At 37.7% G+C, this 16147-nt stretch overlaps 1 protein-coding gene across 1 annotated transcript in view; it reads right to left on the bottom strand.

Moving 5' to 3' along the window:
• Positions 1–310: 310 nt before the first annotated feature.
• The window catches only part of EDIL3 (EGF-like repeats and discoidin I-like domains 3), a 302894-nt gene continuing 287057 nt past the window's right edge, over positions 311–16147 (bottom strand). The window contains exons 13-14 of the mRNA XM_010578088.1: positions 11335–11490; positions 311–948 (exon numbers count right to left, since the gene is read on the bottom strand). Coding sequence (XP_010576390.1) covers positions 799–948; positions 11335–11490 — 306 coding nt within the window. The 3' untranslated portion in view covers positions 311–798. The remainder of the gene's footprint in view (positions 949–11334; positions 11491–16147) is intronic.

Genomic DNA, 16147 nt, shown 5'->3' with positions numbered 1-16147 from the left:
GAAAAAGCGCATCTCAAGCAGAATTAGTAAACTTTGGCAAATTCATTAACTTCATAGTACACTCATAGCAGATTTTGTTCCATATGCAAATGGGTCACCTCTTTCAAGGAAAATAACATTAGTGGTGATACTAAACAGAAAAGATGGAGGTCATGTCTATAGCATGCAAAACAGAGAGGGAAAATGGGGTTAGTTAGGAAAACCCTTTAGGTGCGTGGACTCTGCTGTTCAGATGAAAGTGATGAAAGGTAGCTTGCAATATCGCAGGTACCGCGTTTTACAGTACCACAGAGTATCTTCCAAAATATATGTCATAAATACTGACAGTGTTTGATAGGCACAATTACTATAATGCAGTCATCCCCAAGTAAACTTATTGCTAAAAGCTGCAGTATCACTTTTTGCAAGTAAGATGACAGTATGATTTATGGAGAACTTGTCAGCCCAATGTTTCTAAAGCTGCAAATGAGCTTTGTCATGCTATTTCTCTTCCCTTGTAAAAAGGATGCTGCTGTTTTTTCCCTAACATGTTTCAACTAGTGTGAACAACTCAAAGAAAAACTAGAAAGATAATTCCACAGCAGAAGGGACAACACTAACAGATTTCAAGGACAAAATCGGATTGGATCATTTAAAGGGCAGGCTTAGACCTCCTTGCGAAAGACAGTTAGCGGCCTACCATAAAATGAGCACTTGTTCATGAAAACCCCACTCAGCATCCTACAGGCTTTGCACAGTTTCTTCTACGGAGGGACTTGTAGCTACACTGAGAGCTGCGACGCCTCGTGGAGATCTGCCTCAGTCCTCCGCTGTGCAGCCCAGCAGCTCCGACCGCAGGGTGATCCTGCCGTACCACGACCACGGGAGGATGCGGACGTGCCGGGCGTAGATCGGAGGGTCGATGACGTTCTTACGGTGTGTGTCGTTGTCAAAATTTCCCTGGAACACCTGAAGGGCACGTAACGAGAAGATATGAGACTGCGTGGCTTAAATAAGAGCTGTGGCGCACCCCTGATATCCCCGGGCACCTCTCTATGCTGAATTTTGATCATCCCGGCACCCAACTCATGCTGCAAAGAGCACCTGCCTTTGCTGAGACCTTGGGATTTCATTGCACGCCAGGGACCTTGGAGCCGGGTATAGGCATGGTATGCTTAGCCCCGGTGCACATTCAGCCTTCGATTCAAAGCTTGTTCTGCCAACACCCAGGGCCCTGCTCTAAATGTTACATAAAAAACATTAACGTTTAAAAAACTAAATGTCTTTTTACTTGGCATTTGTATCATGTCAAATTAATCCCAGGAGATCCTGTTAGCGTTTCCAACAAACTAACATTAATAATTAAAGTTAAGAAGAATTTTTATTGTATAACTTATGAATGCAGCTTGGGTGCAACTATATAAACCCTTGTTAATCTTCTGCCAAACAAAAGTCAGCATATGAGTTAAGGGCATTGGTTTGTGATCAAATTAAAAAATCCTAGCACAGTATAGTGCGGGTTACAGTGTTATTTCCACTAGTATGGGTTAACCAATACATAAGTGAGCTCCCAAACTTCTGTCTGTGTTAAAACAATGCTGGATTTTTCCCCTGGCAGCCACTATTTAAACTCAAAGGCCACGGCACCACTTTTTGGTAAAATGCTCGGATTATTCTCTTGGGATGTTTTTAGTTTTCAAGGGAAATGTTCATTCTCTTCAAATGTCAGCCAATTCACTTTTCATTTGTAAAAACTGAATTTGATGGCTTTTCCACTGCAAATGAATGAGTTTCGTTTGCATCAGGCTGAGAAGGAATATGGACCTCCTGAAGAAGTGATTATATGACTGAATTAGTACAGAATGGCAAGTTTCCTAGAAGTTCTTAAGACAAATGCCAGAGGTTGAATTCAGAAGAGGCTGATGTACTATTTTAGCCCTTAAGCTGGTTCTTTCGTGACATGTTTACAAAGCACTATATGAAAATCTTCACTTTTTGGCTCTATGCTGCACCTTTTCTTTGAATTTCAAAAGCTTCTCTCAAGTGCTATCAATTTGGCATCTTGAACAAAACATGTATCCTCCACAAGTGATGCTCTTTCACAAGTGATAAATTTCCCTTCTCGCCTGGCATCTCACTAATGCAGAGATGGGAGCATTAAAGCATCTAGGAGTTAAGACAGATGGGTAAAATTGCAGACAGACTGACCACAGAAACTACAGTGTTGTGAGTCTAAGGAAAAAAAATGTATTTAATACGGGAAAAATTGTTTGTCACCTAAGTACAGTGTTGATTACATAAATCAGCTGGAGCTTGGACTAACAAGATTGTGCCTGAATTTGTGTTTCATTTGTGGCAATATAGCATACAATAAAAGGCAGTAAGCTCATTATTAAAATTACAGAGTGGCATTCCCCAACGTGCAATATGAAGCTAGGAAGGCTTAAAAGTAAATTTTTTCCATTTGATTTCTTGTGCATGCATGCAATATATCTGTTGATATTTTTTACCAAGCCAGATGATAAGCCATGCAGGACTGCAGACAATTCTTACTGCAGAACTACTGGAAAATTCTTTTACTTTCAATTTTATTTTCCCTATGGAAGATGTATTTCAGAGATAACACTTAAATGAGGGCTTAGAACAAAAAATGTTGTTTACCAGAAGAACCTATCTACAGCTCCAGCACTCATATCAACGTATAGCTATGCAAAATAAATAAAATTATGTGATGCAAACCATGCAACAAATACAGCTGAAGAAGGCAGGATTATATCATTTATGTAGAGCAGGAAGACAAGAATTAAATTTTATTTCTAACTCATACATGATTTTATTAGCACTTGAAGTCAAACTCATCTGTTTCAGAGGTTAATTTATGCAAATCTGAAATTCACCTTCCCTCAAAATTCAAGATCTGGTTTCAAGAAATTAACTAAACGTGCTAGATCAGAAGATTTTAGGGAAGTAAATTTATCAGAAAGCGAGGGAATCTTTGTCAGCATCTGCAAATGTGACCTGCATGAAATATAACATTCTAAGAGCAAATTTACTGGATTTTTTTGCTGTGGACCCATGGCATGGGAAAAATATATTCTTTGTCACTCTTCATTTTACTTCAGCCTAAGTTCACTAATGGAGTCAAGAAACATTGAAAGAGTGGGGAGGACAAAGGACAAAAACAGTATATCTGACTTACCAGTACAATAAAGCTATGTCTGTAGCCAAAAGTAATTTTTTTTTAAAGTACTTTTTGCTTTATGCCAAAACAGTCAATACTAAATGAACCACCTAAGCAATTAAAAGCTCTTGAAGAGCTGGTATGCTCATACCATAAATGATCACTCCCACATTTGCTTCCAAGAAGTTTGTTTCAGTACACAACACCTCTGAAGACTGTAATGATTTATTAGCATTCAAGAAGCTGATGTTGGAGTTATAATACATAGCTCTATGTAATTTTTCAGATTAAAAAAATGCGCAATGACAATAAAATCCAAGCTAATTAGTGGTCAAGGAATAAAGAGCAGAGTGTAAGTTGTTAACGTGTCAGTGCATAAAGCCAGTGCATATCTTCATTTTGAGTTCTGGGTGGGTGCAGATCTGGCCCTGCCTTATCTCGAACAGCAAATATACACATTGAAGCAGCAAGATGGCCACAACCATGGAAGAATGTCCTTTTGCAAATTATTAAATGGACTAAGTCTCTTCAGCCTGAAAGGAGATATGATAGATGTCTATAAAATTGTAAGTGGCATGGAGAAAATCAATAGCGGGCAATATTGCACTGTCCCCTTACCAGAGCCACGAGGGAACAAGGAATGATAGCAGGTTTGTCCTGAGCCACCTAAAGGTCACGCTTCCCCGTACAACACATAATTAAACTGTGGCACAGCTTCCACAGCCTTTAAATACCGTTAAAGATCAGATAAATTGTTAGGGGCAAAATCAGCAGGGGCTATTAAACGTGCAGACAGAAGAAAGCTGGAGGCTGGAAAAGTACACTAGGGAAGAATACTAGCCCTGTGTTTTTTAATTCTCTAGTCATCTGCTACAGGATGCTCCCTCCCTTGGACAGAGCTTCAGCCTCCCCCAGCCCAGTGGCTCCCATGTTACAAGGTGCCTCTGTTGGGAAAAGTGGACTGAAGCTCCTGCTTTTCGTCAATCTTGTTGTGGAATGTTGAAGATTTTACAGTGGATATTATCTATTTATGTCAGTCTGCATGCTTCAAAGGTGTAACTTGCTAAAACATTTACTCAGCAGCTTCAGCAATTTTACACATACACGTCCCATACACATATGTGTAGCTCCCCTGTAGCTTAGTCTCTTACAGCTGCTATTAAAATAAAAAAGTAGAAAATATATGCTGTTGTACTTTTAAATATGATAACTTATTTTATGATCAGTTCATGAAAAAGAGAATGAAAACCTGGAAAATAGGTACTGATACTTTCTGCCAAAAAGATTTCTGAAATATAAACAAGTCTTGTTTATAACTGTGTCCAACAAGCAATTTGGATGTCTTGCCTTCAAATGTTCACTGACACTTTTCAACAGAACTGTTTTATGGCATAAGCAGCAAATCTGACTGACGACAATGTAAGTTGATTCATATTTTAAAAAGAAAACTATTGTATGTTTTATGACAGAATAATTTAGAAGAAAGATCTGAAGAATAGCAGCTTCGGAAAAGTGGAGTTTATTACAACTGATGATTGCTTTACTCCAAACATGGAGCTGGAAACCAGGTTTTAGGGCACATCCACAGGACTCATTAATAGGTGGCTGCAGCAGGTAAGATTTTTTGTGGTGCTGTGTCAATGGATGTGCATGGAGGATGAAAATTCAGGGAGTCTGATTCTCCACAGAGAATCTTTCTGGATCTCATGTCTCGTAGAAACTTAAATTACATGAAAAGTCTGCACTGGCCATAACTTTATTGGTTTCTGCTATTTATAATGGCTGAGAGTTAAGACTTTATTAGTCAAGCCTCAGATGGTGAAGTCACTATATTGTCTGCTGTACCTTAACCATATTTTTTATTCTGAGCGGCACACTTTAAACATGTTATTTCATGGAGCAATTAATCCTGCTTATATTAGAGGCAGATTATTTTAGAAGTATAGCTGGACCTAGCTTCTGTTTGGAGTTTGCTTGAATGCAGAACATCTCAGTGTTTGGACAAATAAAAGAGGCACTATTCATCTAAAATCCAAAAAGAAACTGTATGAAAAGTATTTTTTGACAGCCATATTCCTTTATTTGGGAAAAAAAATATTTCTTTATTACTATTCACTGAAGAAGACTTGCTTAAGCAAGAGAGAGAACGCGCAGATCTGAACAGCCCGTTTACTTGCTTTGAAGCTTTTTGCTCTTGGTGGAGTAACGTTTTCATCATGAAGAGTTACAAGTGAACAACACTAGGTAAAAGATGTCTTGATTTCTCACCAGAAGTAGAGCTACTGTTTACAGGCATACTTCATCCCTTGGAAGATGCTTTCTACTATAAAACACTGGGGAGGGTTTTTTTGAATATACATATGTAGACACATGTATGTGTGTGTGTGCACATGTGTTTTTGGAGTGATTAAGAGGAGAAAAAAGACATTCTTTCTTTTCAGTTGGTATACATAAAGTCTCTGGGTCTAAATTTTCCACTCTGATCTTAGCCATTTTCCTTTCTTCTTTACCGAGCACTTTTCCTGGGACTGGCTGATGAGTCAGCAGTTGATTGGCATGCAATGGGTAGCTATGCAAAAGAGTCCAGTGCCAGAAGAAAGACTGTTTTTTCCTCTCTCTGTGACACCTGAATAAGAATATGTATTACGGGAGCTTTATTATTTCTTCAAGTTCAGAATAGATACTAGGCAGATAAAACTTTTAAACTTGTGAAACAAACTATCACATTCTTGTTATTTTTTCTACTTGATCTATGTACTGATGCTACTAAAATGGGAATTTACTCAACTGTACATAGTTTATAAGTGCTTTATGATAGAAGGTTCAAAGCCAAGCAAAAAGTTGAAGACCAACGTCCCTCCAGAAATGCTTATAGAAATTCAAGATAGAGACTGTTAATATGAGCATGTTGTCTTCCTTCAGCTCTTAGTGTGATACAAAGGAGACAGATATGTGTGCTGGAGGCACAACCTAGAATGAGTATAGCTAGATCTTAATCTAATAGATATCATGTTAACTCAGCTGCAAGTAATAGAAGTCACTCATAATTTAAACCAGTGCAGAAAAAAATATCACTGTTAGATTAGAAATATTATTTTAAATAATAGTATTAAATAATAATAAAAATAAAAATAATATTACTAAAAAAAAAGTGTTCTTTAACTGTGCCAAGCATGTAGATTATATGTGGGAACTAAATCTATCAATGTAAACCAGGTATTAGAATAATTAAACACCATACAGAAAACCATTAGCAAATATAGCTGAAAAATTTAACCTGACGTGATCTAACTTTTCATTTGTAAGTAGGTTCCTGTCTTCCGTTGCTATGGCAATTAACTAGACATGCAAAGCATATAACTTATAACTAGTTCATCATTTTGTGTACAAATCCAGTGGCCATTTGCATACTGGACATTGTCTACCTCCAGTGAATTGCACTGCTGATGGCTAATAATGACTGAAGGTGCTGCAGCCTGCTAGACTCCTTTAGGCTACTTTCAGATGTTCTCATATTTTAAAAAACCAGCCTCCAAAATGCCATTCGACACTGCAGCTGGCCTTGAGTTATCTAGAGCAGGCTGTGCAATTTATAAATCACGTGGAAAGTGATTAAAAAAAAAAAAGGTGAAATTTGGTTTGGATATCCTTAGCTTTGGAGGCACAGTGAGCTACTGACCTCTAGTTGAGAAAAACAAGATAGCTATTAGCTTTGGTCCTTTTTCTAAAATATATTTTCTTCCTGCTTGTCAGCCTGCAATGTAATTTATTTTGCTTCTTGAAGACAACGGGAAAAACTTTCGTATTTTCCAGGCAACTCATTCAAACTATTTAAAATGAATGAGAAGGAAGGCTTCATTTTTTTTTAAGACATGCTTTTTACCCCCCAGTACCTTTTTTGTCTGCATTCACAGAAGTTAAGCACAGATGTGAACTCAAATGACTGGCTGTTAAAATTGCAGCAGCCAAACAGGAGCTGCAGGAGCCGCTGTTCTTAGAACAGCTTTTCCATTTGAAATGGTGCAAAGAAGAAAACTGAACACCATATATCCTTCTGTTTTAAAGAACTAATTTGTTGCAGATTGATCAAAGATACAGACTGCACATATTGCACTTGTGAATACAAGATACCAATATTTTTTCCTTTGTAAAATAACTTCACAAATGATGAAGAGGCAGAAGTGAATGGCTTCAGGAATTCACTGAGATATGCTGGTATGTTAGGACTCATCCTGTAAAATGCTGAACAGTGAGATATTCAGCACCAGACAGGATTAAACTCTCAGCTCTTCCTTCAATGCTTTGTAAAGTCACAATATTAATCTGCAAACCATTGTTACCAGCCTACCAATATCTGCATAATTTCTATGTCTGAGACATTTTTTTAATCTTTGCTTTTCCAGAATATAAAATGACAAATTTTGTTAGGACTTTAAAAGTAGTTATTTTTCTTTTATCTTGTCTTCCTTTCCCTGAAAGTTTTTGGAATCATCTTTCTCCTAAATTATTGGATGATTGTACAAGGATCACAGGATGAGTATAGGATAAGTAAATCACCTGCAGAGGAAATAAGAAAACTATATATTCTATCCTCCGTAGAAGAAATCAAGGTATTCAGTTAATATATAGAATGAATGAGGGTAAATTATGAATAATTTATGCTTGCTGCTGTTGTTAGTTGCCAGTATCTATCCTTTATCTCCCTTCCATATTGCCAGGGGACAGAAGAAACATTCCATGAAAGTTTCACTTTGCTGTGAAAACATGGTTTCTTCTACAGTGTTCTTGCATTTTGGGCCAAATCTTGTATCTTAACTGAAGCTAAGGAAATTGTTGTCAATCCTGTATCAGACAGGACCAATGCTGCTTTTTCTCTTCTGCTCCCCCTGGATGAGAGACAGCATTGCTTTGTCTTCAGCTGTTTTAATTTTTTTATTTATATTTTTGTTCCACTGCACACAGGCCAGAGTGTGGCCACTATTTCTGGTGCTATATACATCCAGTGGGCAAATCCCATCAGACCACACTGCATCAACACACACCTAGCTGCAGCAGTGATGAAGGGTTTTGTGTCAAACTGGATGGTTTTTCTGGGTGACGCTCCATGCCGCTGGCTGAATGCAATTTATGTATTCTCAGTAATGAAATGGATGATGGAAATAGATTTGCTTGTTAAATGTGCAGATGTGGCCAACCTTTTCCCATTTTGAAAGGTGGAATCAAAATTCAGAGTGGTCTTGACAAATTGGAGAAATGCACAGGAGATCAATGGTGCAATTTAATAATGATGAGTAGCAAGCCAAACCTTAGGAAGTCATAATCAATGTCACAGGTACAATATGGAGAATGATGGAGCAGGCAGTAGTTCTGTGCTAAAGATTGCAACACTACAAGTGTGGGAAACCACACTTCAGGAAGAGCTGGTCCAAGCAGAACACATAAGAATGATCTGAGGTTGAGAAAACATATCCTTTGAGGAAAGACTGAAAGAACAAAGATTATTTTTCCCCAAGAAGGAACTGAGAAGAAATAGGTTAATGTACTTCAGCCAGAACAAACTGTCTGAAATCAGGTTTTTGTGTCCTCTGAGGACAAGATGGCTGTGTTGCAGGGAGGGGGATAAGCAAACTTTCCACATTTTAGGAGATTTTAACACTGGAGTAGACTGTCTGTATTGTAGAATTTTCATCACTGTGTTTCTGTGAACATGCAAAATAATAATCTGATGGAGAATGGTGCAGGATATGAGCATTGTATGAGGTGAAGGACAGGTGAATGAATTAAGCCTTAGTTCTAACAAGGAACTGTTTGCACCTACTCCTAAGGTAGCAGGAAGGGACTTGGGGGTTACTGAATCCCATTTTTTGCTGAGAAGACCTCAGAGGGGATGGAGTAGAGGAGTGTAGTCTCTTCATAGGTCAAGAGGTACACATCTAGGTGCTGTCTCAAGATCCTTTCCAGTCCTACCTCCTATAAAGTTTTGCCAAGTTCACTGACAAACTGCTAGTATTTCTGGAGTGTCAGACTCTGCCATCAGACTTCTGACTTTTTCAGATATTTGTCAAATGCAAAAAATTAGAAATAGTAAAGATACTTTGGATTAATGTTTGTGTATCAAAGACTGAGGTCTGGACTTGTATCAAGCAATCTTGTTTCTTTATTTCGTGAAAATTTAAATTCAGAAGTTATAACTTCTAATTTCCAGCTAAGAGTATTTGATCACATTCTGCTTTTAATTGCTCTTGATTTGCTAAAGAATCATAATAATATGCATCTATTTCATTCTTAGGGATGTTAATTAATGCAGGATGTGAGATGTTTTAATAAGACAATGATTAAGAGTTTTCCATTGTTCCTAACGGAATATGCGGATAGCAATTAACAATCCAGCTGATGATGAAAGCAAAAAGAATTTAATTGCCTTGGCAAATGTTATAAACAAGTGTAGAATGGAACAGTGCTGTTAAGTGAGAGTGCATTTTCTTTCAGATTTGCTTGTGACTGTTAACTGTGTTTCTCACCAGAGACTTGAACGCGTGTTCTTTTTTTCAGTAAAATGAATGCAACAGTTCACTAACAGAAGTTTGCCTTAGAGAAGACATTTCTTTCATAGTAGATCTTTTGCTTCTGTTTTTAAATGACAGAGATTTAAAATGGGATGTGTACAAAGTCCTGAAGTGTCTATCTGTCATTTATATTGAATTCATTTATGGTATGTCTATGAAAGGTGAGTTGTTTGTTTCCAATTTTTACCTGACAACCAATTATACTAGACACATCCATAATCATGGGTGTCAGGACCTTCTCAGTTGGATGGCTAAAACAACTGATTTTGTTTTCCCTATCTAAATTCCTTTAGAATTTGATGGGGAAAAATCTCAGTGCAGGATAAAACCACAGTGAACTGCCATTTGGCTTTTAAGACTGGGACTTTACAATGTCATCTTTGGATAATAATCTTACAAACATAACGTCTATGCACACACACACATACCGTTATGTACATATTTAATCCAGTAATTTAGGACACCTTCTCCTAATAAGGTGTACATTTGATCAGTCCTTTAAAATCAGTGAAATTTAAGAGATGCAGTTGTCTAACCACTCATCAATAGATCTATCTGTACTCATACAACACATATCAATACATTTCAAAAGCCTTCTCATTACTTCAAAAAATGAATTTAATTGACCTATATAAAGGGTATTAATTTTTCACTGAAGAATTTTTGTTTATTCTAATAAAAATGAGTACAAGTGGGAACATTTATCACCCTGAATACAGATGTTAAAAACACCAGATTTGAGACATGCGTTATCAGACATATCAGCCATCTGGTATTTTTTCTTAGTACATCTTCTGTTTCAATCAGACATAATCCCACTAAGATATTTAATAAATAATTCACATTTTGTCAGCTTGCTTAATGTTTCCCTTAAGCAATACATATGCTGTAATCTCCTTCTTAACAGATGATATTATGAATTCAGGTATTTGCAGTATAAAAGTGTTATATAGTTTAAAGGAAAGGTATAATGAATAATATCCTAAATAACAAGAGAAAAGTTAAATGCTTCCAGGTAAATCAATCAGCAAACCTATACTTTCTCTACGCCTCTCATTAACATTTGCAAAGGAAGTTGTGGAACTTTTAATGTTTTGTATTCATTTAATAGTGTAATAAAAAATAATCTTTCCATTGGGTATTTGAAACCCTAGTGATTAATTTCCAGGAAAAAAAAAAATCCAAAATGGCTAAGTAATGAAGTACACTAAAGATTGCTTTACAGAAAATAGTGCATACTTATCAAAATATGCACTGAGACACTGTTTTTGAATATACAAATAAACCTCTATTTATATACCTTCTCCTCTAGAGTTAAAGGAAGAAATAATTCCAATAAATGGAGAACTGTAAAGTTTTATGTCCCATATTTAATAGAGTTAAATCAGGTGCATTGCACTGATAGGTATGATATTACTGCACTGTGAATGTCATTGTGTTATATGACTCTTTTTTTATTCACCTTGACTTTTGTCTGTGGGATCCTATGCATATGGAACCCTACAAAGCAGGTAGCATGCAATAATCTACAAGCTTCCAGCACTGGAGTTACTACAGGTGTAGTCCTCTGTAAATGCAACCGAAATACCGATTTTCTCTTTGCTTTACCTTATCCTTCTTTTGTTTTTCATCTTGGTATATGATCCAGTGCTCCCCATCATTACTGTAAGCAAGCTTGTAGGACCCCACAAATTGGACATGACCAAAATCTTTAGCTCCTTGGGTAATTATGCCAGTGATTTTTGTAGGGACAAGCAGGTCAACCTAAACAAAACAGAAATAAAACACAGGAGAAGGTAGTTAGAACAGTTGCTGTTTGCAGTCTTACTTTACACCACACCAAAGCAAAATGGTGCAGCATGTCACGCATTGTTTGCAGACAGTTCTTGGATGCAGGCAGGAAAACCCAGGGCTGTTAAGAAGGCCTTTAGTGCATGGTGAGAGAAAACCCCGTCCAAGAGGTGGCCTTGCCCTGCTTTGCAAATGTGCCCGCTGCATGCTGACACCATCAACAGTAACTTTCCCTCTCCAAGCTCCTAGTCAATTTACTTTTGTTTTCTGTTTGTTACTTATTGTTTATACCACCTAATGGCACAGCAGGGCTAACCTCATACCATCTTCCATTGTGCTAGGTGCCATATGTGGTCCCACCAAACCACTGCAAACAATTTGTAGCCAAAGTGTTCCCCTGTGCTCCTAATAATCAGAATACAATATGCCAGAGATTGATTCCCCAAGTGCCTTTCCATTTCCTTAGCAGTAACAGATCCTGTGCTTTACCAAGTTTTTTAAAACATTTGCTATCACACTTCTTTTCGTGCTGAACTTTTCTTCTCTCTTTAAGCCTTTATTCTTTTTCTACCTCTAAAGCTCTGACTTTTTCATTCCTTGATTTTTGTGAGTTCTTTATTTAATAATCTTAGCACAAGACTTTTAAAAATGCAAGGCAAGAATCTTAAAGCCTAATAAAATCTGAGCTTTCAAGTGGCTTTCATGTGGGTCAGCACATCTGTCATCAGTTCTTTTGAACCAGAACCCAACACTGAATATAACAGATTTGAGCCAGATGCCTTGGATTAAAATGATCAAGACACAGAATACAATAACAGAAGTAAATTGACCTAATAATGTATTTTTAGAGGAAGAATGCAGGAGTTGAATTCCCTATCAAAATTGACATTTTCTTGAAATATGAAGGTAAAACTGAGGCTTCATTCTGTGTCCTCCAGCAATGCGGCAAGCCAGTAAAAAAAAAGAAAAAAGGTAGATTTATTTCAAACAATAAATGGCTATGAAGCAGTCGGCATTTTTAACATTGTCCGTTAAATCAGGCAAGAGAGACTAGTAGTAAAAATATTACAGTAAAATGAAAGGAGGGCTGAACTCCATGAGAAGACGAGTGATATGTTTTTACAGCAAAAAAATTAAAAAAAGAAGGTGAAGAAATAAAAGAATCTCTGGCTGACCAAATGCTGAAGATCCAGTCTTGTGATGTTGGGAAGTTGAGGCCCCCTGAGCAAACTAGATTTTGACTGGAATGTGGGGCAAGACAGAAGAACAGATGTGATACAAAGCATAAGAAATTAATCATGAGAATAGAAGGAAAAATAAACAAGCATGAGAAGTCAGCTAGTCCAAGCCGATGCCTTTGAAAGATGGACACTACAGTTTGGACTCTAGAAAGAAGAAAACACAGAAAAGTGTAAAAGTACATTTATAAGAAAAGAAGAGGAAAAATGATTTTTCAGAGCAATCAGACAAGGAATACTGGAGACCCCTGCCCCAACATTTGAAGACAGGTAGCAAATAATGAGTAGCAAATCCTTTTAAGAAAAGGAATAACTTAAAAGCTTCAATACTGAGATACTACAACAGTATTTGGAAAATGTCATTGTCCGCAGATGGTCCGAGAGTTTTGATTCTACCAGAATGAACTAATTTATTGCCATCTGATAGCAGCAATGTTGCTCAGAGGAACACCCCAGAATATGAGGGAAGTATCCCTGGGAGGCAAAACTTTTTGTTTGCCCTTTGGTCAATGGAGAGAGAGAGAAGGACCCAATCAATGATCACTCAGAGCAGGATTCCGCTTTGGATGCTCTCATGGACTGCTTGAAGGGAATTCTGTAAGGACAGCAGCAGGGGGGCTTGCTTCCATAGCCTAAGTGGGCCTCTGGGAAATGAACACTGCTAATTAGTATAAGTCCTTCATGAATTAATAAACACCAGGTCTCCAGACCTCACTTCCAAATATTTTGGAGTCTAAATGAATAGTCTGTTTTTCAAGAAGGCTGATCTGGTAAGGCATCACTAATCGGTCCACACTTTCAGGCAGCATTTGAACTAAACATTTCAGAGTCAACTTTAGATTCTCTTTATAAATAATTTTGACATTAGCATTTTACAAATGTAACCTCTTTTTAGCAGAGAATGCTTCTTATACTAAAAGTGAATGTCTCTCCTGTTGACTTGAAAAAATGCCTCCATAAAATCAGTTGTTTATTTTTAAAATGTTGAAAGTAATCTAAAAGGATTTCACAAATATTTAACATGGCCATGACACTCAGAGTAATTCTCATTGAAATTCAGAACAGGGATAAAAAATTCTCATTAAGATTCAGAGGATTTCAAAGGTAAAATCACAATAAATCTTCATTATCACATAGATCCAGTGTTAATAAAAACGTCCTAGTAACAATTGTTTTGTGCTTATAGGACATATCCAGTGGCCTTGTACTCTTGTTCAGAAAATGATGTGGAAAGCTGAAAGGTAATTTGGCATATGTTCTATCTTTTTCTGAAAGACTTATATAGCACTATGTAGAATATTTATGTTTGTGTATTATATTTAAAAAAATGAAAAAAAAAAGTAATGAATAGACAGACTCTGTTCTAGGTCTTGACAATACAGACAATACATATTGCTGGAGATGGAGGAAAAGAATAAAAGGATATAACACCAGCATCTCCTTCTCATACTTTAATATCTTATTTACTTATTTATCCATAAACTGATGAGAAGCTTTCAGGCAATAAAGATTGCTATTAACCTAGCATTAAAGAAATACAGTGTTTACTCCGTTGCTTTATTACCTTCTACAAAGGGTTAACATCCTTGCTTTTCTTTCTTCCTATTGAAAGTTCTTTAGAGAAGAAAGGTGAGACGAATTTACACCAATTTCTAGGCAAAACATCTGCATTAAAATAGCTTAAACAAAAGTCATAACTTCCCATCAGGATGCAGAACACATTTATTCAGTTAGTGCAGATTGCAAGTAACAGGCAATCAAACAAATTACCAGGGAGAGAAGTTGAATTAACACACAACCACTATGTACTCTTCAAAGCTGAATGTGATTAACAGGATCAGAATGTGACTTTGGCTTTTTCAATGCAGCAGAATTTAGAACAAGGTAGAGGCAATTAGTCTGCGACTGATAGGATCATTAGCTGGTTACAAGAAGAACCATGGTTTACAGTTTAATGTACATTTCTACAAGCAGCTGATCAAAAAGCAGTTTAACATCTTGTGTCTGAAAGAACTCTCTCGGGCTATAGCTACTCCCTTTTCCCACCTTGCTTCAGATGTTAAAGACAATTCAGTGTGAGTTGGAGGAGAATTAATTTAAGAAAAGCACAAAGATAAATCCACCTGAGTATGAAACATTTTTAATGAACTACTGCACAGATGTGCAGCATGAACTCTGTGTCAGTGTGCAGTTAAATGTGGAGTGACTAGTACTTGTACTGTAAGTAGGTCTTCTTGATCAGGAGAAAGCAGTCACATGCATGCTCTGTCCCTGCTCTGAGTAGTCTGGAGCTAATAAACCTCAACTCTTACCATCTGACTATGCAGATGTGCCCAATCTTCATATAGCCACCCTTGCACCTGAACTCCTTGAGATCTGCAACTTACAGATGCAGAGACCTTCTACCCAGCAACCTTCACTTCTCCCAAGAGCAGGAACACATGGATGAGACACTTCTAGACATTTGGGACAGCTGCCCATAAACCAGTTTGGATCTGCAAGCAGTACAACGGCATTGGCATGCACTGTGCTTGAGCACAGCTATACTGTTTCTGGACTCAAGATAGTCCTTATTGTGAGGCGTTGCTTACCACAACCTACTGACTTGGGTCTCCGTTATATCAGGAAGCTCAGTACAAGTGGAGTAGATGTGCCATGAAGTATCAACCATAACTTCCTGAACATTCCCTTCCCCACTCGTTTTCCCTCTTCTACATACTTGGTGGAAACAAATTAAATTCCAGGCCTTTGCTAGGAGTTTTAAGGAGGCAGGACAGTACATGAATGATAAGCCACATGTGGACAGGACTCAGGAGAGGAAGTGGGTAGCTTTCATGAGTTCACATCTGGAAGCTGAATGACCACACAGCTCAGGTAGACTCTCCTGGAACAGAAACACACACTGCGACTCTGGCTTACAAGACCAGCCTCAAGAAGAAACAAATTGCAGAAGTCTCCAGCACCTCAGATGCTAACAGGGGAGATGGATCTAGATGGCCATACATGTCAACTGGCTCTGGGTGGCCTTGCTTGATCGGGGGGCAGTTGGACCAGATGACCCCCAGAGGTCCCTTACAACCTCAACCATTCTGATTCTCCAATACCTAGCAAAACCCAGCCATGCTGCCCAAAGCATTGGAGACTGGGAAACCATTAAGCACAGGTAGGCTGTGTTTATACTGACAAGCAGCACAGTGCAATGGGCACAGATCTGTAAGGCAAAGCTGCCGATATGAAGAACAGGATGTCTACACAGTGTGTGCTGCAGGGTTTTTACTTCCAGCTAGTCTGGACCAACTTTTGAAGCATGCCTTTTGGCTTAATTTCATCTGAAAGGAATCAATTTCAGGCTCTGCAAGGATACTCCATCATGTGAACCAAAGCACGAAAAG

This window comes from Haliaeetus leucocephalus, unplaced genomic scaffold (assembly GCF_000737465.1).
Source record: "Haliaeetus leucocephalus isolate CR32 unplaced genomic scaffold, Haliaeetus_leucocephalus-4.0 Scaffold598, whole genome shotgun sequence".
NCBI lineage: Eukaryota > Metazoa > Chordata > Aves > Accipitriformes > Accipitridae > Haliaeetus > Haliaeetus leucocephalus.
Note: the sequence above shows the minus strand (reverse complement) of the source record. Positions and strands in the feature narration are given on the sequence as shown.